Source organism: Salmo trutta, chromosome 19 (genome assembly GCF_901001165.1).
Source record: "Salmo trutta chromosome 19, fSalTru1.1, whole genome shotgun sequence".
NCBI classification, from domain to species: Eukaryota; Metazoa; Chordata; class Actinopteri; order Salmoniformes; family Salmonidae; genus Salmo; species Salmo trutta.
The window spans coordinates 36,808,465-36,836,276 of NC_042975.1; the positions used below are offsets into that span (position 1 = coordinate 36,808,465).

The window sequence follows — 27,812 nt, forward strand, 5'->3', positions numbered from 1 at the left end:
TGCATTCCAGCCAATCACTTGAGCCTCTCAAACCCTCTCCAGACATATGCTGTTGAAATGGAAGGTGTCTGTCCACCGCATCTCCCCACAGAACCAAACGGGATCATTCTGTCTCAATAGGAGATCAGTGATCGTCATGAATGTCTGGCATTCTGAGAAGCTGTCAGACAGAACAGAGGTATGCTGTGGGCTATAATCATGTCTACAACTAGAAATCTAGCTAACCTCAATATGATTTAAATTGAAAACAAATTTGGCAAATATGTATGGCCAGCTGTAGCATCCAACTGTTCTGTTTCACTACTGTTTGATCTACAAACAATGATCATTCTGAGGATGAAACGTTGCTAGTTTTTTTTAGACATAACAGGAGAAGATCCAGCATCCAGTCTAGCTCCAGTAATATTTCAATAACCCAAACAAAACAGTGCTTTATTTCTGAGTTGGTGTGAATAGGTTTGGTTGGGGTCAGGTGGGACTACCTGTCCACACTGGTCTCCTGCAGGCGATTGTTCATAATGGCGAATGCACCCACACCCCCAGAGAAGCCATTGTGGCGAGGAACGTGGCTCTGCCTGGGGCCCTGCTGGGCCGTCTCACACAGCTGCTTCTGCAGCAGTGCCAAAGACACCTTATTGGACGCTGTGAAGTCATTCACCGAAATCATCTCCCCAGAGAGACGCCGGCCCCCAGCGACTCCGTCCACCCCTGCTCCGGCGTCCGTCTCGCTATCGCACACTGTCTCCACCGAGGCGTCCGTGTAGCGATGTCGCCCTGTGGGGACTTGGGACGGGGTGGGCTGCACAGCGTTGCGTTTGAAGCGCTGCTGGCGGAGTCGTGCAGGTGGAGGCCTCAAGCCAGAGTGTTTTTTATGGAGGCAGGGGCAGCAGACTCGCCTGCGGAGGCCTCTCTTAGGGCACGAGCAGGGACAGCGTCGGCCTGGACAAGCCAACCGGGCCAGGATCCAGTTGAGAGTCTGTTTGATGATGATGGAGATGACGTTGAAGAGCGAGTAGATGCAGCACACGCCCATGAGGATGAAGAGGCAGTTGCCCAGGCGATAGGCTTCCTGGGCCTCATAGTGCTCCCTCTGGCTGCTCACCAGGTCCCCGAAGCCGATGGTGCTGAAGGCCACGAAGCAGAAGTACAGGGAGTCCATGTAGCTCCAGTCCTCCATGGAGCAGTACAGAGAGGAGGCGCTGCAGGCGATCAGCACAGACGCCACCCCCAGGATCAGCATCACGTAGTAGACAGAGGGCTTCCAGCCCTCCAGACTGTCCTCCTCACTGCGGGGCTCCTCGGCCCCTGACACAGCCCCCAACCCTGAGCGCCTCATCCTCCGCTCGTGGCACCAACGCATGATGTAGGCCAGCATGGTGATGATCCTCTCCAGGAAGAGGTTGAAGAAGAGGATGGTGGCGGCACAGCCGATGAGGCCGTAGAAGATCAGGAATATCTTACCAGGGATGGTAGCTGGGGTGTTCATACCAAAGCCTGGTGGGAAAGAGTACAAAAGAGAAGGGTCAATGTGAAAATTGTTTGTCAATTAAGTTCCCCTATAGTTGTTCTTAATTAGTACTACATGTCGAGATGACAAAAGACGTGGAGAGGCTATTGATATTATCATTTTGGCTTCATGCTATGAATGTAGCTGATATTAGTGAGGGAAAACCATTTCACAGTACTGGGTACTTCTAAATTATGTTAACATAAACTAAAAACAAGGGAGACTGAATGAGTCATGAAGACAGGAGCTAAGGGAGAGAAGGGATGAGATGGTAATCCTGTTGTCTGTTAAAAATGTGGGCATTGTTCAGTCATGAGTAGTGATCACAGTGAAAAAGTCATAGTAAAGCAAATCAACCTCACATGCCAACATTTAATTGAAATTAAACTAATTTGACAATAGTGTCTCGGAGTCTAACCGATGGCACCAACCCTTAGCCTCCTCTCCTCTCTCTTCACCCCATCATCTACTCAATACATCCTCTACATTATACTGTGTATCTGTTGAGACAGTTGTGTTCGGATGTTTGCATCTACATGACAACAAAGAACTGCATCTAAAATACCCTGACTCTGACCCTCAACGAGAGCAGCTGTCCAACTCACCGATGGTGGACACCACCGTGCCGACAAAGTAGAAGGCTCCAGAGAAGTCCCAGCGGGGCCTAAGAGCATCCACTCTGATCCCGGCCCCGTTGGCCTCTTCATACTGGCGCAGCAGCGTGTGCAGGGCTCCCAGGCTCACCCGGTGGCTCAGAGTAAAGTTGGCCAGCTGCTGGTCCCAGAGGAGGCGGGCACGGAGCTCGGAGGGGCGCTCCAGGGCGGAGAACACAGCTGCCCCACACAGCAGATAGAGCAAGATGAGCCCTGCCAGCAGGCAGAAGCGGGCATTGTCCTCATTGAGGGGCAGAGGGCAGCAGCCACCATCCCGTTTACGAGCCATGAGTGCAGCTGGCCCGGCACAGATACACCAACCACCGCACTAACATACACTGCCTGTCTGAGCCTGCCTTGTTAACACCACTCAGATCACTCACTACACATACATTACACACACCAAACTACCACACACACACACACACACACACACACTAACACACACACACACAACACGCTTAACAAGCCCTAATGTGCTAAAGCAAACTGGGTACCCACACAGAGAACCTACACACACAGCTGGCCCCCAAGGCCAGAGGACGTTGATGGTTGGTCCATCCAGAGCTCTCTCAATGTGGAGTAATGTCCTGAGTGGTCATTCACGTCCCTTATGAGTTCCGAATCTGATGAACACTTCCACAGATTGTCAGCTGTGTGATGATGTGCCCACTGATAGAAGAGAACTCCTGACTGTTTGGTCACTGTGTATGACTCTGGAATCCTGCACTGGTCTGTGAACAAGATATTGGTACCAGTGGGCAATTCATTTGGTATTGGCATTGTTTTCAATCAACAAGTACAAATCATTTTCCCATCTTTTCTCAAAATGTGAATATAAATTTACTGACATCTGTCGTGTAAAGTAAAACCATCATGAACCTCTAGAGCTCTTTACTATGCCTGAAAATCAAAAACATCACAAAAGCCTACACTTCTCAGAATTTAGATTTTTCTTTTGTTACATGAAATGTTCATAAGGCTCTTTGATAATTAATATCATATATTATCTGAAATATAAATAGAGACAAACATACCTGATTTTATATATCTTGATTAATCCGATGATTCCACAATTTATTCAAACAGTTTTTGCCCGTCGTCATGGTGAGACTTGATCTGCGGTTCGAGGTAGCCTACCTGCGCTGGGTACACGTTTCCGAGGATCTGATGATCAGTGACCATGGAGATGGGGGAGATGTGGAGAAGCAATCTGATCCGTAAATGTTGCCATCACAGACTTAAATATATTCGTTGTTTAAGTGTGTGTGAGAGAAAGTGAGAGAGAGAGAGGCAGGAAGAGAGAGAGAGAGAGACGGGAGAGAGAGAGAAGCAGAGAGAGAGAGAGGGCGAGAGAGAGAGAGAGAGAGAGAGAGAGAGAGAGAGAGAGAGAGAGAGAGAGAAAGAGGGAGAGGCAGAGAGAGAGAGACAGGGAGAGCGAGAGCGAGAGAGAGACAGGGAGAGAGAGGGAGAGAGAGAGAGAGAGAGAGAGAGAGAGAGAGACAGGGAGAGAGAGAGGCAGAGAGAGAGAGACAGGGAGAGAGAGAGGCAGAGAGAGAGAGAGACGGAGAGAGAGAGGCAGAGAGAGAGAGAGAGAGAGAGACAGGGAGAGAGAGAGGCAGAGAGAGAGAGAGACGGAGAGAGAGAGAGAAAGACAGGGATAGAGAGAGAGGCAGAGAGAGAGAGAGACAGGGAGAGAGAGAGACAGAGGCAGAGAGAGGGAGAGAGAGAGAGATGGAGAGAGAGGCAGAGAGAGAGACAGGGAGAGAGAGAGGCAGAGAGAGAGAGAGAGAGATGGAGAGAGAGAGAGAAAGACAGGGAGAAAGAGAGAGGCAGAGAGAGAGAGAGAGACGGAGAGAGAGAGAGAAAGACAGGGAGAGAGAGAGAGAAAGACAGGGAGAGAGGGAGAGACAGGGAGAGAGAGGGAGAGGCAGGGAGAGATCAGAGGGATAAAACCCATATATGCAAGCATACCTTGATTGGTGTAATAATCATTTCTTGATTTTAGAAGCTTTTCTATTCAGGTCCTCCAATCTGTAATCAACGTTCAATCTAGCATTTCCTCCTCACTGGGCAGTGAGACTGGTGGTCTTCAATATATTATTGATATGCAAATATCTAAACTGATTAAAACACTGGATCTGGACTGTAAACTGATTAAAACACAACAACTTCTTATTCAACAGCTCTATTCCTTTTAGAGAAAGTTTTGCATGGTATTTATTCCTGCAACATCTGATTGCAAATGTGGCGTTTGAAGTGGTTCACAGCTCATTGATGATACTCTTATCAGGAGTTTACCAAGTGATTAACTAAGTATATTTTTCAGACAACCAACATACAATGTATGTTCTCCTCTCTTCTTCGTTTCTGTCCCAAATGCCTCAGGTACAAGTCCTCTCTGTTGTAGGTTGTGTGGGAAGGATGGCTTTGTTCTCTTTTGTGTTTGTCCATCTGCCTTTAATCTTGGATGAGGACTGAGGGGTACTAGAGGGGCATGGCTTCATGCTAGGACACTGGAGCACTGAGTGTCCAGGTGCAGAAGAAAGAGGCCATGCATGAAAGAGTGACACCTGCATTTACACCTGCAAAATATCCTTCAGCTGACACTTCTAGTGATTTCAGATCATATATCAGTGTGTGTAGTCAAGCCTTTTTTAAGAGCACATGATGTTTAGTGCTGTAGTCTTGTGTTCATTAGCTTATTTTAAGAGAATATGATGTTTAGTGCTGTAGTCTTGTGTTCATGTTGCTCTATTTGCATCCATTATTTTTCTGTCTTTATTTTTCATGTAGCACTTACCACACGTATCATGCATTGTGCTATGGACAGAATGAAACATGGCAATGTCCCTAAATCACAAGCCACTCTTTTTCTTTTGGCAAAAACCTGATGTATGAAGTCTAGGTCATATGAATGAAGACATGAGTTATCTTGTGTTCAATAAGTTGCCTAAAAAGCATCAGAACAGTTTCCCTTTAAGTCAGTGGTATAAAGCACTTAAAAATACTTAATCTGTACTTTACTTTACTATTTATATTCTTAAGAACTTCTAATTTTATTCCACTACATTCCTAAAGAAAATAATGTACTTTCTACTCTATACATTTTCCCTGACAACCAACAATACTCATTACATTTTGAATACTTAGCAGGACAGGAAAATGGTCCAATTCATGCACTTATCAAGAGAACATCTCTGGTCAAATGCTTCGTTTGTAACTGATGAGTGTTGCAGTGTGCCCCTGGCTATCCATAAATTAAAAAACACAAGAAAATCACATAGTCTGGTATGCTTAATACAGCGTTTTTAATGTGCACATTTTGGTTTTTTCCCTAACACTACACAGCTGATTCAAATGATCAAAGCTTGATGATTAGTTGATTATTTGAATCAGCTGTGTGGTGCTAGGGCAAAAACCAAAACGTGCACCCCTTGGGGCCCGAGGACCGAGTTTGTGAAACCTTATAAGGAATTTAAAATCATTATACGTTTACTTTTGATAATTAAATATATTTCAGCATTTACATTTACTTAAAAAACATAAGTATATTTAAAACCACTTTTTTTTTTACTTTTACTCAAGTAGTATTTTACTGAGTGAGTTTCACTTTTACTTGAGTCATTTCTTTACTTTTACTCAAGTATGACAATTGGGTACTTTTTCCACCACTGCTTTTAATATACATTCATTACAATAATTAAAATAAGGCAATATGTATCATATTAGAAAATAGACAAAGGCAACATACAATGGATTGACAACAATTATATCTACCTTAAATAAGACTATATACACTGAGTGTACAAAACATTAGGAACACCTTCCTAATATTGAGTTGCACCCTCTTTTGCCTTCAGAACAGCTTTAATTCATCAGGGCATGGACTATACAAGGTTTCGAAAGCGTTCCACAGGAATGCTGGCCCATGTTGACCCCAATGCTTCCCACAGTTGTGTCAAGTTGGTTGGATTCTTGATACACACAGGAAACTGTTGAGTGTGAAAAACAAAGCAGCATTGTTGTTCTTGACACAATCAAACCGGTGCGCCTGGCACCTACTATCATACCCGTTCAAAGGCACTTAAATCTTTTGTCTTGCCCATTCACCCTCTAAATGGCACACGTAGACAATCCATGTCTCAAGGCTTAAAAATCATTTTTTAACATGTCTCCTCCCCTTCATCTACACTGATTGAAATGGATTTAACAGGTGACATCAATAAGGGATCATAGCTTTCACCTTGATTCACCTGGTCAGTCTATGTCATGAAAAGAGCAGGTTCATATACAGTATTACACAGTCAATGAAAAAATCCAGGGATGGGCAACTTTGATGGGGGTGGGGGGCCACAAAAATCTGAACTCATCATGAGGGGCCACAGTTTTACAGCTAATTTCCTGCAATTCTACACATTTTTCCATAGGGTGGAGAGAAATGTTTGCAGTTTTTAATATGATATCTGAGTGAGACTGACTAACAAAATCAATGGGGGCCCCTAGGCCAGTAATTCAACCATGATAACAAGTTTAGGGGGGGGGAGGGGGTTGATCTGGGGGACATTAAAGGGGCCACCAGTTGCCCATCCCTGAACTAAGCTGACCAGAGCCAGCTGCTAATGCATTGGTGCCTAGAGTCAACCCTTTAAGCAGACCGGAACTGACCAATTTTTCAATGGTAAACGGCATCTTCATTTATCCACCATCTTTGCTTCTGCTTCTAGTTCATGTGCTGAGATCTACCCATATTACCGCCACCTAGTGGCTAAAGCGAGAGCCTTACATATTGAGCCGTCAAGATTATTACCCAATCTCAAATGGACCCCTAGGGAGAATCTGAATTGCATTTCCTCCTCATGTCCTCTCTCCTCACACCCCTCTGACCGTCTCCTCCAATGGATTTTTGAGAATGAGGCGAGGAGAGAGGACACGAGGAGTCAAGGAAATGCAATTGAGATATCCCTCTATAGTAGACCCTACACACCTGAGAGGATTTGACAGGTGCAACCAATATGCTAATAGCTGCACCTTGCCCTCTCGTATGCTAGGTGGAAGTTTCACCATATTGCTTATACCAAACAAATAATTTCAGATTTCCACAAGTGCATAGGGAGTATGGTCAAGGGTTCCATTTGGGATTGGGCTGTTCGCTTGAGCTACTTTCTGGTTCTGACAGTGAATATCTAAATTAGTCAGGCATTTCTAATTTGTGTGATGCCACCTGTGAGTGGAAGGTAGCCTAGCAGTTAGAGCGTTGGGCCAGCTACTGAAACATCGCTGGTTTGAATACCCAAGCCGACAGGGTGAAAAATCTTAAGCAAGGCACTTAACCCTAATTTGCTCCAGGGGCGCCATACTACTATGGCTGACCCTATAAAACAACATATTTCACTTCACCTATCTGGTATATGTGACAATACATGTTTATTTACCGTACATTTCATGAGCATTATATAATGCCATTACTTGACCTCTTGTGACACGTAAGCATATAATAGTATTAGCTAGACCTTTAAAATAATAGTCAAATTCACTTCTCATACTGACGATATCATCTTTAATCCAAAACACTCAACAGGTTAATGTAGCTAGATGAAAGTGAGTATTTTACAACAATGACCAGAGCAACTGGTCTGCTCAACCCAACAAACTCACTGGCCAGAGACTGTTTTAAAATGTTCATCCTCATCATCAGTGGTGTCCACCTCTCTAACAGAGGACAATAGTGCTGTCATACAGTTCAGATCCATGGCCATTGCTTAGGACAATGACTGCGCTCACTCAGCTGCAGATTGAAAGGAGTAGTAATCTGACTAGTGAACGACTGTAATTACATAACGGATGATGATGTATCCAGCTAGAGTTAGCTACAACAGAGGCTGTAGAGAAGGAAATGGTTTAGGTCATCTCTCTGCTTTAGGTTTGGAGAAAGTTCCTAGTTGCTTTGTGTTCACATCTTTCAGCTGGTCTAGCTGTCTCTGTCCACGCCGGTAAAGATATTCTATGTGCATGACATCAGTCTTCTTGATGTGGGAGTTCTCTCGGAACTCATCCTGGATCCTGGGTAGAAAGCCTGGCTTGTCCTGGCCAGCACGCAGGAACTGGCGGTACAGAGACAACACCTGTTTCTGCAGCTTACTGTGGCGTACCATGGTGTGGAACACAGGGCACCAGCAACACAGATGACCAGGGAAGAGGACTGACCAGAGGATAGAGAATGAAGCAGCCTCACCATAACAACCCATGCATCAGTGTATAGATGAAGTGTCTCCTACACCTATGGGAGAAAGACATCACAGTGGCTGGTGAAACAATGATATCTGGCCATGTTAGTTGTCATTATAAATATTATCTTATGGTTATAGGTGTGTTGCTGAAGAAACACTATACGGTCCTAAATAATTCATTAGCCTCATGATGACAGCCCATGAAACCAATATCCCAGGCAGTGGACAGTAACGTTACAGGAACAGTATTATATTAGTGAGTCACATCAATAAAACTTCTAGCTAGTGGCTAACCTACACAAACCACAAAGTTTAACACTTTACAAGACATTCCACATACAGGCTGATACTAAAACACCACAATATGGTTTAAAGTCAAGTAGCTAGATACAAGCTAGCTAGTCGACTTTACTTGGCTAGAACTGCTAGCTAGCTAGCTAACCAACCAACTAACCTACCTTGACAGTCAGTGTCAACTTCGAAAATACAGTAACTTTGCCTGCCTTTGATAGTGAAATGCGTCTCATATCAAGTGTGAACCTCACATTAATAACCCATTTACCACTTAAACCGTTTGAGGAACATATTGCTAAAAGACTAGCTAGCTAATACAGCACGACCTTTATGATAACTCATGTTAGCTATGTATCAAAGACAGTACAGTATGAAGATAGGCCAAAACTGCTTCCCCATATCAGACTTCTAGGCGATGCCACCGCGACGTTTGCTCGCTAAACTCATGCGTATAATAACGTCATGTGCAGGCGGGTCATTCCATTCTTGAGATGCCATGTGGACCTCAAAACTTTTAGAGGAAAAAATAATAATATATTAAATAGTATTCTAAGAGAAAATGGACATGTTTGACTTTCAGAAAAACAAATTGGTCAAGCTCAGGCATTTACAAAAATATTGGGTGCATTTTCCAATTTGTTAGGTGCATAACCCTAACAGGGTGGGAATTTTGAGCCTAAATTAGCCATAGCTCTGTGATTGAGCTAGCTAGCAAAATGGTGAACACTTCAACAGGATTTTAACTTCTCTATCAAACATATTTACATTTTCTCCATAATTTAGCCTAACATGTTTGACATTTATGAGTGGGACATACAGACTAACAACTGAGTTTTTATATTTATTGAGCTTTGCACAATAGTTTTCCCACCAAAGCAATTACGACAATTCCTAAATGTGGTGTCATTGTAGGAAGGGGTTGTTTTCTTAAATGGAGAATTACAACAAACTAACAGGGCGGAAAGTGATCAGGGAAAATCTTAAATAAAATAATAAATACAATAATTATGAAAAATACTTTATTGATGAGAGATACTTTAACTAGGACTAGAAAATAATGAAGAAAGATGTTAAACATTTTATGGCATATTTATTGTGGAAGTAGATAAATAACAACTGGGGTCATGACAAAAACGCCAACATCCACGGACAAAAAAACTTGCATAACTCCCTTTCAGGATCCATATTTTGATATTTTTAAGGTAAAGGACACCTGACCTTATATTTAAAGCCTTTTGGAATCCACACATTACACTAAGTAAAACAGAAAAGGTACCAAAAAGTAGGAATGACCCAGGCCGTAAGTTCAAAGGCACTCCATCGATATAAAATTGTTTTTGACGAAGATGAAAACGTGTCAGTTTGTCACTTTCACGGTGTTGGAGTAATAACATGTTAAACTCGTTGAGGCATTGGCTCGAATCTACGTTGTGCCTTTAGATTTCGAGAAATTGAACAACTAAGGAACCATTTTTCACTTCTCTCATTGACTTCTCAAACCCCGGACTGGGCTGATTTTCCCAAAAGCATCGTAGCACTAAAAGTATATTTCGCTTCAATGTAATTAAGATGGTTAGTGCTACGAAAGCCAGGCCTGGTCTGTTTCGCAAGCGTTCCCGGAAGTCTCTCCATGTTGCGCCTCTGGGTTTAGAAACTCTGTGTTTAAAATGTTTATGTTACGAAAGCCAAAGGCGACGGAGTTGTTGCGTTGGGTGTTAGTTACACTGCCCTCTATTGGCTTGGATGTCTCACCTCACAATTTTGCTGTCAGCTCAGTACAGGATCAAATGTTGGGGTGAACTTAACATGTTTCAACACATTTCTCACACATTAAATTAAACAAATCAAACAAGTTTATACTTTTTATTTAGGAAAACATTCTGTGTGGAGTTCTATGCTATCATTCATTTCATATACATTTTTCATACAGTTCAATAATAATACATACATAATTAAAGTATGAGGCGATGTCAGATAGTAGTGCAATACAATATTGGGTTGAGGGTTGAGGTACAGAATAGCCTCAAATCAATATTTCACATAGGAGATGGCATGACTCCAATGGAAGCCTGGGTGCATGCCTGTTCTGCATGAACCATTCTGAGTGCTTTGTTTCTTTCGGCAAAACAATTATAAGACATGTTGGCTAGCAGAAATAGACTGTCAGCCAGGCTATGTAACAACACTGTGACAGTTACAGCATCCATTCACACAGTCTGGTTCATTCAGTATAATAATGTTGTCACTGAGTTCCCTGTAGCAAGTATTGCGCATAAAATAGTTTCTTATTATGCATTATTAGATTCTGCTGGCTGACAACTTATCATGTGTAAGCCATTGTTGTGATACAATGGTGGATGCATACAGTTCACAATAATCATACTTTTTAATTGAGTTATTATCGCTTTTTGACCAGTTAACTGGTGGATGCGACTCTTTCAGTATACAAATAATATGTGACACATTGGCACTGAACCTAGTATTACTTCTAGATAAATATCTCTACATATCGTAATGCTCAATATACAAAGTCATACCAATACATTTGATTCATCTTTATCTTTATCTTCATCCTAATACATAGTACATGTATTTCAACAAACAGAGCTGGAACTGTTGGTTCTATGTAATATCGGAAGCATAACTTCGTATTACTTGCATAAGCTACTTTAAGATACTTCAGAAAGTATTCATACCCCTTGACTTATTTCATGTTTTGTTGTGTTACAGCCTGAATTCAATATGGATTAAATCGGGGGATTTTCTCACCCATCTACACACAATACCCCATAATGACACATTTTTGCTAATTTATTGAAAATGAAATAGAGAAAGATCTAATTTACATAACAATTCACACCCGAGTCAATACTTTGCAGAACCACCTTTGGCAGCAATTACAGCTGTGAGTCTTTCTGGGTAAGTCTCTAAGAGCTTTGCACTCATGGATTGTACAATATTTTCACATTATTCTTAAAACAATTATTCAAGCTCTGTCTAGTTGGTTGTTGATCATTGCTAGACAGCCATTTTCAAGTCTTGCCATAGATTTCCAAGTAAATTTAAGTCAAAACTGTAACTCGGCCACTCAGGAACATTCACTGTCATCTTGGTAAGCAACTCCTGTGTAGATTTGGCCTTGTGTTTTAGGTTATTGTCCTGCTGAAAGGTGAATTAATCTCCCAGTGTCTGTTGGAAAGCAGACTGAACCAGGTTTTCATCTAGGATTTTGCCTGTGCTTAGCTACATTCTGTTTCTTTTTATCCTGAAAAACTCCCCTGTCCTTAACGATTACATGCATACCCATAACATGATGCAGCCACCACTATGCTTGAAAATATGGCGAGTGGTACTCAGTAATGTGGTGTATTGGATTTGCCCCAAACATAACACTTTGTATTCAGTACAAAGAGGTAATTGCTTTGCCACATTTTTTGCATTATTACTTTAGTGCCTCGTTGCAAACAGAATGCATGTTTTGGAATATTTTTATTCTATACAGGCTTCCTTATTTTTACTGTCAATTAGGTTAGTATTGTGGAGTAACTACAGCGTTGTTGATCCATCCATCCTCAGTTTTATCCTATCACAGCCTAAAAAACCTCTGTAACTGTTTTAAAGTCCCCATTGGTCTTATGTTGAAATCCCTGAGCGGCTTCCTTCCTCTCTGGCAACTGAGTTAAGAAGGAAGCTTGTATCTTTATAGTGACTGGGTGTATTGATACACCACCCAAAGTGTAATTAATAACTTCACCATGCTTAAAGGGATATTCAATGTCTTTTTTTATTTTATTTTTCCCTTCTATCAATAGGTGCCCTTCTTTGTGAGGCATTGGAAAACCTCCTGGTCTTTGTGGTTGAATCTGTGTCTGAAATTCACTGCTTGACTGAGGGACCTTACAGATAATTGTATGTGTGGGACACAGAGATGAGGTAGTCATTCAAAAATCATGTAAAACACTATTATTGCACACAGAGCGTGTCCATGTGACATATATGCTTGCCATAACAAAAGAGTTGAATACTTATTGACTCAAGATATTTCAGCTTTTCATTTGTAATTCATTTGCAACATTTAAAAAAATATATAATTCCACTTTGACATTATGGGGTATTGTAGGTAGGCTAGTGGCAAAAAAAAATCTAAATGTAATCAATTTTAAATTCAGGCTGTAACACAACAAAATGTGAAAAAAGTCAAGGGGTGTGAATACTTTCTGAAGGCACTGTTAATACACAATTATATCCCATATAATCTAGCACTTCCCAAACACATCTTTATTGCTATATTATTACTGGACTGTCTGTCCTAAACATATAAGTGATTTTGGGGGAACAAATATGTACAGTAATGTCTATATATCACCTCTTTTTTAGCATTTGAATCTTTTTCATCCACATGATCTAGCTTGAACTTCCCTCATTGGGAAACCCTATATCTTCTAGTGTTCACAACCTCATTTACCGAACGTATTGAGAAAAGGCACCTAATCAAGTTTATCATTCTGTTTTTGCATAAGTCTGAGTTCCACGTGGATTATGGGAATGAGAGGGACAGGGTATATAAAAGGCCTCTATAATCACAATCCTAATTTCAACCATTTTCTAGTATGGCTCCAGAATGGATAGAAAAAACAACACCAAGACTACTAGGGTATCAATTCTAGAATAAGGGATATAGGTGATGTAGAAAAAAGGCATGGTGTGATAGGACTTTGATTGTAAATTGATTATGTGGGAGAGTAGCTGGTATGCGGCTGGGTGATTGTGGCATAAAGTCTAAAGGACACATGTCTATGAGCAACAGTAACAGGAGAAAACATCAGTCAGAGTCCTATGTATTCAGCCAGGAACACTACTAGCACCTTGGTGAGGTTCTCGATAGTCTGAGAATGGATGTGTTCCGCTGTGTCCTCCAGAGTGTGCATAAAGGAAGGGAAGGGCGTTGTGATCATGTGTAGGACTGGAACCCCTGCAGGCATAGAGGGGAGTGGGTGGGAATGGCAGAAAGACAGGGGAGAGGAGAAGACCAATGAGATAGGGGAGAGTGTAGGGGATGACAGAGGTTAATAGAGGCAGAGAGAAAAAAGGCAGATGGTAGATTAAGTTCTACAGGGATAAAACTAAAGCAGAGGGAGGACACCACTCTCTGCAGACACAGTACAGTCATAAGGTCATAGTCTAATCAGCTGTGTAGATATCAGTGGCCATTTAAGATTAAGGAGGACACTCTTTTTTTTATGAGCATGGCCTTATTTCTATTACAGAATATTGGATGACTGTCTTTCATATTCCATTCACCCAGCTCAATGTAACATTGATAGGTTTAGGCTACTACATGATACTCAAATCTTCCCTATACCCATCATGAGGTTGTTACAACCTAGCCCACAAATGAAGTTTATAACGTAGGTGCAAAGGTCGAAGGACAAATTGGAGCAATGCCTGCATCTTGCTGATCTAGAGTGTAATCATTAGTCCAAACAGCTGCAAAACTAAAACGAGAGTTTCTAGTGGACAAATTCAGGTAGGTCCATCCCCGTTTCATTCCGTTTGCTTCCGTTTAAGAAACGTCTTGCAACAGAATTGGCGGAATAAATACACCCCTGTTCACCCACACTGTCACAGCCTGATCAGTTTCACCTGTCCTTGTTATTGTCTCCACCTCCTCCAGGTGTCGCTTGTTATCCCTGGTGTATTTATCCCTGTGTTTCCTGTCTCTCTGTGACAGTTTGTCTTGTATGTTCCAAGTCAGCCAGAGTGTTTTTTCCCGTGCTCCTGCCTTTTCTATTCTCTTTTACTAGTCCTCCCGGGTTTGACCTTTGCCTGTTTTCTGGACTCTGTACCTGCCTGCCTGACCATTCTGCCTGCCCTGACCTCGAGCCTGCCTGCTACACTGTACCTCCTGGACTCTGAACTGGTTTTGACCTTTTGCCTGTCCATGACCATTCTCTTGCCTACCCCTTTTGGATATAATAAATATCAAGGACTCAAACCATCTGCATCTGGGTCTCGCCTTGTGCCCTTATAAGCACACAGTTCACTTTCATAGCAGCCATACAAACAGCATCATCACATTTACAGCTCTCTTCTCATATTTTCCCTTCGCTTGTGGAGTTCAGTGCACAACAAAACAGCTGTCTGTGCCCATGTGAAAAAAACCTCTCCAAGGCAAACCTTCATACCATAACTGCTACACACAGCTTACATCGTTGTCACCATATTATCTAACTTCATAGTCAATATAGCTACTATAACTAACACATTAGTAAACCCACAATCCAATCTATGTGTACAATCACGCAGTAGTGTACAACAAGCAGTTTAGCAGTTACACCGGCGGGCCCCAGTGGCAATACACTTATAAAACCGAAAGCTCACCTTGAATTGGATGTGTCGGATAGCCTTAGCCAGCTAGCTAACATAAATATCATTCCTCTCTGTTTGAGTCAGGTTGTTGAAGATGCTAAATTACCTGCATTAGCTAGTGTAAGTCAAAGTGAAACTGAAAGAAAAAAATATATTTCGCTCTGCTGCTTCTCCTTAATTTTGTACAAAATTAATTTGTTCAAAACTGTTCAACTATTGTCTTTCTCTCTCTTTGAGGCAACTACTCACCACATTTTATGCACTGCAGTGCTAGCTAGCTGTAGCTTATGCTTTCACTACTAGATTCATTCTCTGATCCTTTGATTGGATGGACATGTCAGTTCATGCTGCAAGAGCTCTGATAGGTTGGAGGACGTCCCCCGGAAGTCGTCATAATTACTGTATAAGTGTATGGAAGGGGGTGAGAACCATGAGCCTCCTAGGTTTTGTATTGAAGTCAATGTACCCAGAGGAGGACGGATGCTAGCTGTTCTGCTACACCATGGTGCTACCCTACAGGCTACTGTAGACCTTCATTGCAAAACTGTGTTTTAATCAGTTATTTGGTGACGTGAATATATTTAATATAGTTTTACCTAAAAAGGAGAAATTGCAATATGTATCTTTTTGGGTGACTTGACAAAAATGTCATAGAAATGTGAGTTATAGATTTGTCATACTCTAAGAAGCGGTAGATCTGTTCTATATGCGCAATTTCTATGCTTTTTGAGTCTTTAACTTTCGGTTTTGTACACCATCTTTAAACAGTTGAAAATACAATGTTTTTGGTTATGTAAAATATGTTTCACCACAGTTTAGATGGTACAATGAAACTCTACACCAGGGGTACTCAACTCTTACCCTACGAGGTCCGGAGCCTGCTGGTTTTCTGTTCTATCTGATAATTAAGTGCACATTGCAGTGGAAATTGCTTTGAGGGCTCTACACTATACTTCACATAAACTGAAATTAGGCGAACTATTCAAATTTTAGCAACCAGGAAATAGCCAAGCGATTTCCGCATAGTGCATCTTTAATGTTTCACTATAAAAATACATTTGAAATTCACTGAGTAGGATGGTCCTCCCCTTCCTCCTCTGAGGAGCCTCCACTTGTATATATTCATGGTGTACTGTTAAACGTCCATCATTGTTATTCAGTAAATGTGCCCTCTAACCATCTGCCCATCTATGTGGGTGTTCTCTCTCACCCTGCTGGAGGAATGGCACATGGTCGTCCTCCACAGGGCCCAGGTTTATGTCCTTCCTGAAGTAGCTCACCTCTCTGGGGTGGGAGGACAGCAGACCCAGCTTATGGAGCCTCCTCTCTAGCAGACGGACATGACAGGCACCGCGGGCCATGGGGGGTGGAGGAGGGGTAAGCAAAGAGGAGAGAAAAGAAAAAATGATGGAGGAAGAACAGCTCATTTCAGGTGTCTTATTACTTGTGCCTGAGTGGAATTATAGCCACATCAGCACTGCAGAGCCTGGTCCTGTATTAGCATGAGTCAGTCATCCACCTACCAATCTCTCTCTGCCTTGCTCCCTGGCTCTTTCTGTCATTCTAGTGTCCCTCTACCTCACTATCTCCATTACAATACGTTTTTGCCCCATTACGATTACAGTGAGCAATGAGCGTGATAATAATTCATTAATTTACCTGGCAATATAGCCAATTTTTGTGATACAGTATATGGAGTATACATTTTGAGAAGAGAGGTGGGGGCCGTACCTGCATATATGAGCTCATCAAACCAGCGTACAGTGTCGTCAAAGTGGTTGACAAACATAGGGTCAGGGGCACCAATCAGATCCAAAAGAACAAACAGGTCCTGCCATTCAACATACAGAACACTCAGCTAAGCAAAACATTAACTGCATACTACATAAGGCTTGGCAATGGAACATTGTAACAAACACTAACAAAGCCTCACCAAAGCATGTAACAGGGTGGTATGTTGGGCTCCGGGGGGGTGAGGGGTGCGGGACATTTGGTCAGCAAGGTAACGTGAGCCGTACAGAGAGTCGGAGGGGCTCGGCTGCTCAAACGCCTCATTACCATCAAAGAAGACCAACTGTAAAGTCACCTGTGACTTCTACCAGAGAGAAAAACAGACAGAAAGAAAGAATGATACAGGGGTTGGAGTGATACATTTTCTTGTAATATAACATATATGCTTAGAAAAAAATATATTGGTCGAATAATATGTGACTATCATACAATATCCTTTAAAGTGCATTGCTTCTGATGCCAACATGGGAGATGTCCGGTGAGTGTTAATGATGGCTGTGCCTCAACCCATAAATGTCTGCACAGTTTAATTTGGATATAAATATTTGAATAATTGATGTGTGTGCATGGGTCAGACTCCAGATCTATAAATAGTCTGACATCCCGGAAGAGAGGCAAACACGTCAGAGGGTAGCCCAACCATACACTGAAGCCTCATCCTGTCATCAGTTTTCCGCAAATCCAACAACTTATATTCCCAGTGCAACCAGGAACTTAAAAGGATCTGTGAAGTCATCACTTTCATCCTTGCCCTCTGAAGCGTACCCTTGTCCTACAGTAGCAGAGCAGACAGTATTTACCTGTTGTTTTAGCACTTTCAGGTGGAAGTCCAGAGCAGTCACCAGCTCCAGTATCATGGCACAGGGGACGGCCGCGTCGCTGGCCCCTAGGAACCTCCTGAGAGGCCCGTCGGGGGTTTTGGAAGCTGGAAGCATAGCCTTGGAGTCGTAGTGGCAGGCCAGCAGCAGACGGCGCGGGGCCGAGGGGTCCAGGACTGCCAGCAGGTTGGAGAAGGTGATTAGTCCCTTTGGGGTAGCAGAGTTGAAGGAGTCGACCTCCAATGACCAACCCGCTGACAGGAACTCGAGATGGCTGTAGATGTGCTGTGGCAGTCACAGAAAAAACAGTGTGATTTTAATCTAAGGACATTATTTCAGAAAACAAAATGTTAATTGATACAATAACATGTAAGACTGGGATAAAGAGACACCAGTTCCACTTTAATTCCAGACGTTCTACCCTGATGTCTCTTGCTGGAGTCAGTAGAGTTCCTAACCTCACGCACCCTACGGCTGCCCCTGGTACCTGGCAGTCTCTCTACCAGGATGGGCCTCAGGAGAGAGTACCACAGTCTACCTGAATTCACCTGGCCCACCAGACGCTTGATCTGGGCCACAGTGGCCCGACGGGGGTTATGGGTCAACTGCAGAAAGGGAGGACAGCAGGAGAGAGGAGACAATTGCAGTAGTTTTTTCACATATGCATTTTGAAAACCGTCAGTCACCAGGCAGAAAATATTGTTGTTATTGTGCAATCAAAGATCTGACTTGAGGTAAATTGTCTGCCATCAGTGAAGTGTATATAGTTGAACAGACTGGGTTAAGTGTTCCAGCTGGCTGGGGTATGTAGGCTGTAGCAAGACAGCAGCCCCTAAAAAGTAGGCTACTCCTTAGGCTTAGTGCAATATTGGAAAACCGGAGGCTGCAGTGCAGGATCCATCGCCTACCTTGTCCCTTATTAGGTCTGGCACACGAAATTGTGTGTTATCGTCCATATGAATACTGTCATCATCATCGCTTGTATCATTACTCGAGAAAGAAAATCCAAGTGTCAGAGCTATAGCCAGCATCCCACATAGGCATACGAGAAGCACCCGTACTCGGGACATCCGGAGCCGGTAGCAGCGTCCCAGTAGCAGCTTGGTGCCCGGAGAAGATCGGTGCTTCCGGGTGGTTCTCATAACTTGGAAGAACCGTTAGATTCACACATCAGTTCAGTCCGGTACAGAGCCTTTCTTAACTATGTGCGTTATAGTGCTTATGATTCCATGCTAGCGTATGGCAATGGAGAATAGCGTCCATGACCGATTGAATTAATGAGGCCACTGGCTGCTTAGACTCAAGCCGAGCGTGGGCAAATAAACATGAAACAATTTATGACATCTATTATTTTCATTTAACACAATCTCATGAGGATAGGCTACAATTTAACAACAAGATACAGGCTATTTTACCTGAATGGAGCACTCACGCAGTCATGTTGGGACATACATGCAGCGGCGGATCTATCCAATCAAATCTATCAACCACTGAGGTATAATAAACTATCAACGTCCGCACTAATCGCATATTGACCCCCGCTATATCGTCGTCGTTTCGTTATGGCCCCATTTTTAGTGCACACGCGGTGTTCTGTGTCTGCAGTTGGTGCAAGAGCTCCGACCGCCTGCTGTGAAAATTGTACGCGAAAATGATTCAGGAGAAGGCTATCAATTGATGGAAAAATGAGACTGAAAAATGTGCCTTGTTTATTTGGAAGAAATTCTAAAAATGACAATAGACTAGAATTGAAAAAAAGTCACATGAATATTAATTTATATGTGTATTGTTTTGTCTATATCTGTATAATTGTACATTGCTGAACGAATTAATCAATTATTAATTTATTTATTTATTGATTGATTGATTTCTAGTGAACCAAACCACTGATTGGTTTGTCATGTAGGAAAAAATATTTCTGCATGGTAGCATTAGAATCACATTTCTTTAAAGTCTTAGAACGTTCAATGTACTCGCTAGGATAGGTCTGTGTCTAGCCAATGACCTGCCTCGTGCGAAGAGATTGGTCTTTTCTTAACCAATGAGGTGACATGACTAGCTGGCTAGAGAACAATTAAAAAAATAGATAGCCAACATTCTCTTTGCTGCTAAACTTCTTCTAGGTAAGTGACTGGCCATAAATTATCACTAACAATTATTTCCACAGATAGTCATATTTTTATAGTGGCTAATAATTCAAATGTATATTTATCTTGCTTATCTCTGTTCACCCTTCATATACAGTCATTGGCTCGCCCTCGTTAACAAAAAACTGGTAAGTTACCCATAAAGTTAGCTGGATAGCTAACGTTATATCAATTTTGCTATGCAATTAGCTCAACGTAACTATGTTAATATATTTTAGTTCAAGCAGAGAGCAAGAGGCGAAGCATGTAGATAGACACTCGTTGGTTAAAGGCGTGATAATAATTAGCTAGACTGATGGATGGCAAACTTCAGCTGGCTAACTTAACTGGCTAGCAAACTAACGTTACCGCGCAAGGGACTGTGAACGTTCATTTTGCATCTTTGACGCCCCCTGTGGCAGATTTGAGCATGGCACAAGGACCCGCAGGCAGAGACGCGACTCGCAGGAAAAGGTACTTTTAGCTACTTAAATGGCCTGTTGCACGTCACTGTCAAAAATAATGAGAAAAGAGACTTGAAGACATCATTAAAATGATCTACTGTAGCTAAGTAATGGGTACATTATCTTACAGTAAGGATCAGCTGGACTGGAGCACATGCTGGAGCAACAGTCTGAAAGAGATTGCAGGCCTCCTGCCCATATCTAAGCCTAGGAATGGCCGAGGACTCACCAAGGTTTGTGCACGGACGATCTTGATTTAATTCTATTAATGGATTCCCTGTATGAGTATTTGTGTCCGTATGTGGTGCATGGCTACAGTATGTCTGAATACATTACGGTTACATTATGTGGGTGGGTGTTTCTGTGTGTGTTGTCTCACCTCTAATCTATCTTCAGAAGGAGACTCTGGTCCACATGCTGCGCTATTTTGACTTTCTTCAGAGTAGGATCCAGACCCTGCAGAGCCGCTTGCCCCCACACTGCATCCCCAAACAGGATCCCGACACAGGTACAACCTCAGCCAAGCATCAAGACAAGTACAGACTACATACCTGACTTTCATATCAATACATTTACACTGTATGTGTGTGTGCGTGCACAGGGTCTGAGAGTGAAGAGAACACCCTCTCTGAGCCCTGCACCCCCCCTCACACTCTAAAGGCCAAGCGCAAATATGTTTGCAGCCGTTCCCGCAAGAGACCTGCCCCCACCTCAGGTACCAGACTCACACCTCCCCTCAACTACCCAAGACATTATGTTCAACATTGTCAAAGACTGTTGTAAGGTGACGAGAGTAGTTCTGTTAGTTACATCAAGTATGATTACAAACTCTAGTTTTGTGTATAATAACATCACTCTAACCAGAATGTTGCTTTTCTGTTTTCTTAACTCAGAGGTGAAGGCAGACCTTCAGGTGAACAGAAGGAGGTTGTACAAAGCTGTAGCCAATGGAAAAATAGTTTACCCAGAGGAGGGTGTTTCTGTCCCCATGTGGGGTGTGCATTATGATTGGTCAGAGCTCCAGTCTAGTGATAGCCATGGGGCGTGGCCTGTGTATGACAGCGACTCCCAGCCGAGCTCCCTGGATTCAGGCTTCAGCCTAAATCAGCTGCTCCCCCTGAGCACGCCTCTGGAGGGTGAGTTAGGCTTGAGTGTCCCTCAGTGTTCTCAGGGAGCTACATGACAGGTGTGTTTGGGACAAATGTTACTGAGTTAATGCCTCTGTCTTTCGGTCTCCCACAGGGAGCAGTGGGACTCTGTGGACTCCATCCCCAACACAGAGAGGCCACTGCTTTGTCTGTGAGGACCGCACAGGCAGCGAGAGCATCCCATCAGGGAGCGGGGTCCTAGACGCTCCAACTACTCCAATTACTGGGTGGGTTTACATCCCTGTAGCCGCATGCCTGCCCTTTTTAGTGTAACTTAGTATAGTATTCATGTGAATGTGTTTTCAACCCATATGTACAGTTGAAGTCGGAAGTTTGCATACACCTTAGCCAAATACATTTAAACTCAGTTTTTCACAATTTCTGACATTTAATCCTAGTAAAAATTCCCTGTCTTAGGTCAGTTAGGATCACCACTTTATTTTAAGAGTGTGAAATGTCAGAATAATAGTAGAGAGTGATTTATTTCAGCTTTTATTTCTTTCATCACATTCCCAGTGGGTCAGAAGTTTACATACACTCAATTAGCATTTGGTAGCATTGCCTTTAAATTGTTTAACTTGGGTCAAACGTTTCAGGTAGCCTTCCACAAGCTTCCCACAATAAGTTGGGTGAATTTTGGCCCATTCCTCCTGACAGAGCTGATGTAACTGAGTTAGGTTTGTAGGACTCCTTGCTCGCACACACGTTTTTAGTTCTGCCCACAAATTTTCTATAGGATTGAGGTCAGGGCTTTGTGATGGCCCCTTCAATACCTTGACTTTGTTGTCCTTAAGCCATTTTGCCACAACTTTAGAAGTATGCTTGGGGTCATTGTCCATTTGGAAGACCCATTTGTGACCAAGCTTTAACTTCCTGACTGATGTCTTGAAATGTTGCTTCAATATATCCACATAATTTTCCTGCCTCATGATTCCATCTATTTTGTGAAGTGCACCAGTCCCTCCTGCAGCAAAGCACCCCCACAACATGATGCTGCCACCCCCGTGCTTCACTGTTGGGATGGTGTTCTTCGGCTTGCAAGCATCCCCCTTTTTCCTCCAAACATAACGATGGTCATTATGGTCAAACAGTTCTATTTTGTTTCATCAGACCAGAGGACATTTCTCCAAAAAGTACTATCTTTGTCCCCATGTGCAGTTGCAAACCGTAGTCTGGCTTTTTTATGGCGGTTTTGGAGCAGTGGCTTCTTCCTTGCTGAGCGGCCTTTCAGGTTATGTCGATATAGGACTCGTTTTACTGTGGATATAGATACTTTTGTAACTGTTTCCTCCAGCGTCTTCACAAGGTCCTTTGCTGTTGTTCTGGGATTGATTTGCACTTTTTGCACCAAAGTACGTTCATCTCTAGGATACAGAACGCGTCTCCTTCCTGAGCGGTATGACGGCTGCGTGGTCCCATGGTGTTTATACTTGCGTACTATTGTTTGTACAGATTAACGTGGTACCTTCAGGCATTTGGAAATTGCTCCCAAGGATGAACCAGACTTGTGGAGGTCTACAATTTGTTTTCTGAGGTCTTGGCTGATTTCTTTTGATTTTCCCATGATGTCAAGCAAAGAGGCACTGAGTTTGAAGGTAGGTCTTGAAATACATCCACAGGTACACCTCCAAATGACTCAAATTATGTCAATTAGCCTATCAGAATCTTCTAAAGCATTGACATCATTTTCTGAAATTTTCTAAGCTGTTTAAAGGCACAGTCAACTTAGTGTATGTAAACTTCTGACCCACTGGAATTGTGATACAGTGAATTATAAGTGAAATAATCTGTCTGTAAACAATTGTTGGAAAAATTACTTGTGACATGAACAAAGTAGATGTCCTAACCGACTTTCCAAAACTATAGTTTGTTAACAAGAAATTTGTGGAGTGTTTGGAAAACAAGTTTTAATGATTCCAACCTAAGTGTATGTAAAGTTTCGACTTCAACTGTATGTGTTTCCAGGCCAGGATCACTTTTCCTGAAGGACCAAATGCTTGGGGTAATCCCACCCATGCGAGGGCAAAGGGAGACCTTCCACAGCCCTGCTGCCACGCCCCAACGCCCTACCCTGCTCCCCTTGCTGCCGCTGTTTGGGACTGGGGACAGTCTAAACCTCAGCCCTTCCCTCCTCACATCCCCTGCCCGGGGCCTCAGCCACTGCCTGTTGCCTGAGGGCCAGGAGGAGCTCCATGGTAACACTCCTTTTAATAACACACGCTCAATATTAAGCTGATTTAATATCATCTTAATGACCAGGGTATTGCTGCTTTATGTTGTTGGGTACAAAAGAGACCCTGCCTGCCATTGAAGTATATTTGAAGTGTGGTCTACCAAGTAGTGCAGTCTGCAAAACCTAATTGTAACTCGATTGGAAGGATTCCTCCAGCTATTAATCATATACATTCCTACTTACGTCTTCAGTTCCTGGTGCGAGAGAGAGAGAGAGAGAGTGAAACATAGCCAACAGCCAACACACACTCATCTTTTTGCAGTGCTATTCGAGGATGTTTGGGTCACCCCTAAAACGACCCACACCAAAGTCTCCTGCCTGCCCAGCCATGACCCCAATGACTCAGTAAGCCTCATAGAATCATGTTTTCACAACACAAATGTTTACTGTATAGTGTGTTAGGTACTAGTGTTGTGTTCGATATTGATACCAGGTTTAGTATCACAATACTCGATACCAAAACGATAGAACAGTACAAAAAAAGAAAGCATATTAGCCAGTCACAGAATGGCACCTAATTCAGACAGATAAACTCAGCTACTGCTCTGTTCAATCGTTGGGCATCTTTTGAGTTCAATATCACAATAAATGATAAATCTCTATTGATAAACTGGGTAAATCAGGATGTAGCCTAGGTCTATCCACCATACAGGTGAATTCATATTCAATAGGAGTGTGTCCATGCATTGAGTTATTGAGCTTGTTTTGGCTGATTTCATAGGGCTCCAGATGAAAAACAATTTGGTTCCCTTCCATTTGGGACTTATTTTATTGTACTGATCAACAACATTTGCATAGAAGTAGCTTCTTTTATAAAAAAAAATGTGCGCTGTCTCTTTAACCAGTAAAGGCGTCATTCACAAGGCAAGAGGTTTGGAGCACAGTCAGTTTGCTGAGGCAATAGATAATCTTTGGGAGAGATGTGAGAGAGACCGAATAAGTGAATGAATGTTTTTGGTGGCAATCAGCTTTTGCGTTACTGTTTCTATATTATCACAAACAAAGTACAAGGGTAATGAATTGATGTTACCTTTAGCTGTCAGCTAGCAAGGAAAGTTAGCCTACAAAGCTGGAAGTTACGGGTATCTTCTTGCATTGTAAAGTGTTCTTGCCTGTATGGACATTGTTTTGCGAACGGAGCTAACATGATGCAGCCCAGACTCCCAGTGGAGGCTAGCAGTGAGTAGGTGGAGCTAACATGATTCAGCCCAGACTCCCAGTGCAGGCTAGCAGTGAGTAGGTGGAGCTAACATGATGCAGCCCAGACTCCCAGTGCAGGCTAGCAGTGAGTAGGTGGAGCTAACATGATGCAGCCCAGACTCCCAGTGGAGGCTAGCAGTGAGTAGGTGGAGCTAACATGATGCAGCCCAGACTCTCAGTGGAGGCTAGTAGTGAGTAGGTGGAGCTAACATGATGCAGCCCAGACTCCCAGTGGAGGCTAGCAGTGAGTAGGTGGAGCTAACATGATGCAGCCCAGACTCTCAGTGCAGGCTAGCAGTGAGTAGGTGGCGCTAACATGATGCAGCCCAGACTCTCAGTGGAGGCTAGCAGTGAGTAGGTGGAGCTAACATGATGCAGCCCAGACTCTCAGTGGAGGCTAGCAGTGAGTAGGTGGAGCTAACATGATGCAGCCCAGACTCTCAGTGCAGGCTAGCAGTGAGAAGGTGGAGCTAACATGATGCAGCCCAGACTCTCAGTGCAGGCTAGCAGTGAGTAGGTGGATCTAACATGATGCAGCCCAGACTCTCAGTGGAGGCTAGCAGTGAGTAGGTGGATCTAACATGATGCAGCCCAGACTCCCAGTGGAGGCTAGCAGTGAGTAGGTGGAGCTAACATGATGCAGCCCAGACTCCCAGTGCAGGCTAGCAGTGAGTAGGTGGAGCTAACATGATGCAGCCCAGACTCCCAGTGGAGGCTAGTAGTGAGTAGGCGGATCTAACATGATGCAGCCCAGACTCTCAGTGGAGGCTAGCAGTGAGTAGGTGGATCTAACATGATGCAGCCCAGACTCCCAGTGCAGGCTAGCAGTGAGTAGGTGGATCTAACATGATGCAGCCCAGACTCTCAGTGCAGGCTAGCAGTGAGTAGGTGGAGCTAACATGATGCAGCCCAGACTCTCAGTGCAGGCTAGCAGTGAGTAGGTGGAGCTAACCTGATGCAGCCCAGACTCTCAGTGCAGGCTAGCAGTGAGTAGGTGGAGCTAACATGATGCAGCCCAGACTCTCAGTGCAGGCTAGCAGTGAGTAGGTGGAGCTAACATGATGCAGCCCAGACTCTCAGTGCAGGCTAGCAGTGAGTAGGTGGATCTAACATGATGCAGCCCAGACTCCCAGTGGAGGCTAGCAGTGAGTAGGTGGAGCTAACATGATGCAGCCCAGACTCCCAGTGCAGGCTAGCAGTGAGTAGGTGGAGCTAACATGATGCAGCCCAGACTCTCAGTGCAGGCTAGCAGTGAGTAGGTGGAGCTAACATGATGCAGCCCAGACTCCCTGTGGAGGCTAGCAGTGAGTAGGTGGAGCTAACATGATGCAGCCCAGACTCTCAGTGCAGGCTAGCAGTGAGTAGGTGGAGCTAACATGATGCAGCCCAGACTCCCTGTGGAGGCTAGCAGTGAGTAGGTGGAGCTAACATGATGCAGCCCAGACTCTCAGTGCAGGCTAGCAGTGAGTAGGTGGATCAGGTATAGTGCGCGCTATAATAAGGGGTTGGCTGTGCTAGTAGACAGGCTTAATCCGTGAGACACATTTGACAGCAGTACCGAAACCGAACGAAAATTATATCACTGAACTGTTTTTCATGTTCTACTATCCATAAGTGTCGGTATATCATGCAAAACAATTAAGGAAATGGGTATGTTCAGCCTAATGATAAAGCCACTATTCCCCCTAGCTGTCAGAGGGTGAAGCTGAAGTCAGGCATGGCAGAGGAGGGTGGCGGTCCTCCCTGAGTGAGGGGGAGGAAGGGGACGTCACCTGGACCCCCAAGCAACAGCAAGTCCCTCTGAAGTTAAAGACCAGTAGCACAGGACGGCACCGCAGAGCCAATGCCTCCACCAAGGGTCCCCCTCGCACCCCTCTTAACCTGAAGAAGAAGTGTGTCAATGGCTTCATAATGTTCTGCCGCATCAACAGGAAGACCTACCTCCGGTGAGTGACTCCTGACCTTTAACCCCATAACCCTGTGTTTCAGCTTGATGTGCTGTACCTCTGTGTGTAACTAAGATGTCTGCCATGTCTTTGAACAGTACCCACCCTGGCACCCCGTCTACCGTGGTCACCAAGGAGCTGGCCAGCCTGTGGCACGTCATGCCCAAGCAGGAGAGGCATGTCTACTGGTCAGTAACTTTCTTATTGTGTCTGTCTCTTTACTTACAATTGGAATTTCTCAGTTTTACAGAGGAGCTTGTGTAATGTCTCTCAGTCTGAAGGCTCGTCACTTCAGCCGCCAGCAGAACCGTAACGTGAGGAGTGAGTTGGTGGAGGGAGGCGGGGAGGAAGAGGACTGTGTACCCAGCCCCCTCCACATGCTGCTGGCCCAGAGAGACCTGTGTGCTGCAACCAGAGGAGGCCCCTAGAGTAGCTACCTCCACACACACTGACCATATGCATCTAGCATTGGATGTCCATATTTATACTGTATCTGTCCATATTCAAATCAACAAGATTGTTTATTTAAGAAACACTTACCGTATGAGTTAATTATGAAGTTCTTTGTAGTTTAAATTATATTCTCAAACGCAGACACTTAATCTCTTTGTCTAGCACAGTGGTTCCCAAATTATATAAATGTTTTAAAGGAAGTCAGTCCAACTTTAAACTCACTCTTGAAGTTGTAGTAGTAGAATTAGGTACTGAAATTAGGTAGTGGATCATCAGTTCCTCTTGTCATGTCAGTCATTGCATACCTTATAGAGCTATTTATACCTTGTCAGATGTCCAGAACAACTAGCCCATGTCAGCTAACGTTTTTTATTTAGGTTTTTTAGCCCATAGATATTGTTGTAATTTTTTGGTCACTCCAATACATGGCAAAATGTATAGAAGTGCAAGATCATTTGCTTTAAAACTGCAACATTTTCTTTGCACCCCATGACAAAATGTATAGAATTGCAAAAAAAGACGCTGTTCCCCAATGCTGGAAGGGGGGCCTGAGTGAAAAGGTTTGGGAACCCCTGGTCTA

At 43.5% G+C, this 27,812-nt stretch overlaps 4 protein-coding genes across 7 annotated transcripts; 1 reads left to right on the forward strand and 3 right to left on the reverse strand.

The window, feature by feature from the left end:
• Nucleotides 1-293: 293 nt before the first annotated feature.
• kcnk12l (potassium channel, subfamily K, member 12 like) lies at nucleotides 294-2,449 on the reverse strand. The gene is made up of 3 exons (XM_029699335.1): nucleotides 2,113-2,449; nucleotides 893-1,494; nucleotides 294-826 (listed from the first exon to the last, which is right to left on the reverse strand). Exons 1-3 carry the CDS (start codon nucleotides 2,447-2,449, stop codon nucleotides 479-481), a joined length of 1,287 nt encoding a protein of 428 aa, XP_029555195.1. The 3' UTR covers nucleotides 294-478.
• A 5,121-nt stretch (nucleotides 2,450-7,570) lies between these two features.
• On the reverse strand, nucleotides 7,571-9,098 carry sdhaf1 (succinate dehydrogenase complex assembly factor 1). The gene is made up of 2 exons (XM_029700778.1): nucleotides 8,849-9,098; nucleotides 7,571-8,440 (listed from the first exon to the last, which is right to left on the reverse strand). Exon 2 carries the CDS (start codon nucleotides 8,406-8,408, stop codon nucleotides 8,067-8,069), a length of 342 nt encoding a protein of 113 aa, XP_029556638.1. The 5' UTR covers nucleotides 8,409-8,440; nucleotides 8,849-9,098; the 3' UTR covers nucleotides 7,571-8,066.
• Nucleotides 9,099-13,071: 3,973 nt separating this feature from the next.
• Nucleotides 13,072-19,372, reverse strand: LOC115154504 (glutaminyl-peptide cyclotransferase-like). 3 transcript variants are annotated; one of them, XM_029700779.1, is made up of 7 exons: nucleotides 18,571-19,372; nucleotides 18,121-18,267; nucleotides 17,645-17,947; nucleotides 16,987-17,148; nucleotides 16,785-16,884; nucleotides 16,264-16,380; nucleotides 13,072-13,656 (listed from the first exon to the last, which is right to left on the reverse strand). In XM_029700779.1, exons 1-7 carry the CDS (start codon nucleotides 18,802-18,804, stop codon nucleotides 13,511-13,513), a joined length of 1,209 nt encoding a protein of 402 aa, XP_029556639.1. In that variant the 5' UTR covers nucleotides 18,805-19,372; the 3' UTR covers nucleotides 13,072-13,510. The 3 variants fall into 3 exon arrangements, 2 of the variants coding, with proteins under 2 accessions (XP_029556639.1, XP_029556640.1); XM_029700780.1 differs by having other exon boundaries at nucleotides 13,537-13,656; nucleotides 16,334-16,380; XR_003867909.1 differs by having other exon boundaries at nucleotides 13,634-13,656; nucleotides 16,334-16,884.
• Nucleotides 19,373-19,730: 358 nt separating this feature from the next.
• Nucleotides 19,731-27,227, forward strand: meiosin (meiosis initiator). 2 transcript variants are annotated; one of them, XM_029699305.1, is made up of 13 exons: nucleotides 19,731-19,785; nucleotides 19,907-19,937; nucleotides 20,211-20,262; nucleotides 20,383-20,485; nucleotides 20,649-20,760; nucleotides 20,854-20,967; nucleotides 21,146-21,388; nucleotides 21,495-21,627; nucleotides 23,366-23,595; nucleotides 23,896-23,978; nucleotides 26,523-26,779; nucleotides 26,878-26,967; nucleotides 27,054-27,227. In XM_029699305.1, exons 3-13 carry the CDS (start codon nucleotides 20,219-20,221, stop codon nucleotides 27,205-27,207), a joined length of 1,563 nt encoding a protein of 520 aa, XP_029555165.1. In that variant the 5' UTR covers nucleotides 19,731-19,785; nucleotides 19,907-19,937; nucleotides 20,211-20,218; the 3' UTR covers nucleotides 27,208-27,227. The 2 variants fall into 2 exon arrangements, with proteins under 2 accessions (XP_029555165.1, XP_029555166.1); XM_029699306.1 differs by lacking the exons at nucleotides 19,731-19,785; nucleotides 19,907-19,937 and having other exon boundaries at nucleotides 20,094-20,262.
• The last annotated feature ends 585 nt before the right edge of the window (nucleotides 27,228-27,812 follow it).

What these genes read in the sequence shown, in the direction of transcription:
- kcnk12l (XM_029699335.1), bottom strand. Translation starts at nt 2,449, where the DNA reads ATGGCTCGTAAACGGGATGGTGGCTGCTGCCCTCTGCCCCTCAATGAG. An exon ending in CACGGTGGTGTCCACCATCG is followed by an intron (nt 1,495 to 2,112) that starts GTGAGTTGGACA and finishes CTTTCCCACCAG; the next exon opens with GCTTTGGTATGAACACCCCA. An exon ending in AGAGAGGCCTCCGCAGGCGA is followed by an intron (nt 827 to 892) that starts GTCTGCTGCCCC and finishes CGACTCCGCCAG; the next exon opens with CAGCGCTTCAAACGCAACGC.
- sdhaf1 (XM_029700778.1), bottom strand. Translation starts at nt 8,408, where the DNA reads ATGGGTTGTTATGGTGAGGCTGCTTCATTCTCTATCCTCTGGTCAGTC.
- LOC115154504 (XM_029700779.1), bottom strand. Translation starts at nt 18,804, where the DNA reads ATGAGAACCACCCGGAAGCACCGATCTTCTCCGGGCACCAAGCTGCTA. An exon ending in TGAAAGTGCTAAAACAACAG is followed by an intron (nt 17,149 to 17,644) that starts GTAAATACTGTC and finishes TCTCTCTGGTAG; the next exon opens with AAGTCACAGGTGACTTTACA. An exon ending in CCACCCTGTTACATGCTTTG is followed by an intron (nt 16,885 to 16,986) that starts GTGAGGCTTTGT and finishes GTTGAATGGCAG; the next exon opens with GACCTGTTTGTTCTTTTGGA.
- meiosin (XM_029699305.1), top strand. Translation starts at nt 20,219, where the DNA reads ATGGCACAAGGACCCGCAGGCAGAGACGCGACTCGCAGGAAAAG. An exon ending in CAAACAGGATCCCGACACAG is followed by an intron (nt 20,761 to 20,853) that starts GTACAACCTCAG and finishes GTGCGTGCACAG; the next exon opens with GGTCTGAGAGTGAAGAGAAC. An exon ending in CCTGAGCACGCCTCTGGAGG is followed by an intron (nt 21,389 to 21,494) that starts GTGAGTTAGGCT and finishes GGTCTCCCACAG; the next exon opens with GGAGCAGTGGGACTCTGTGG.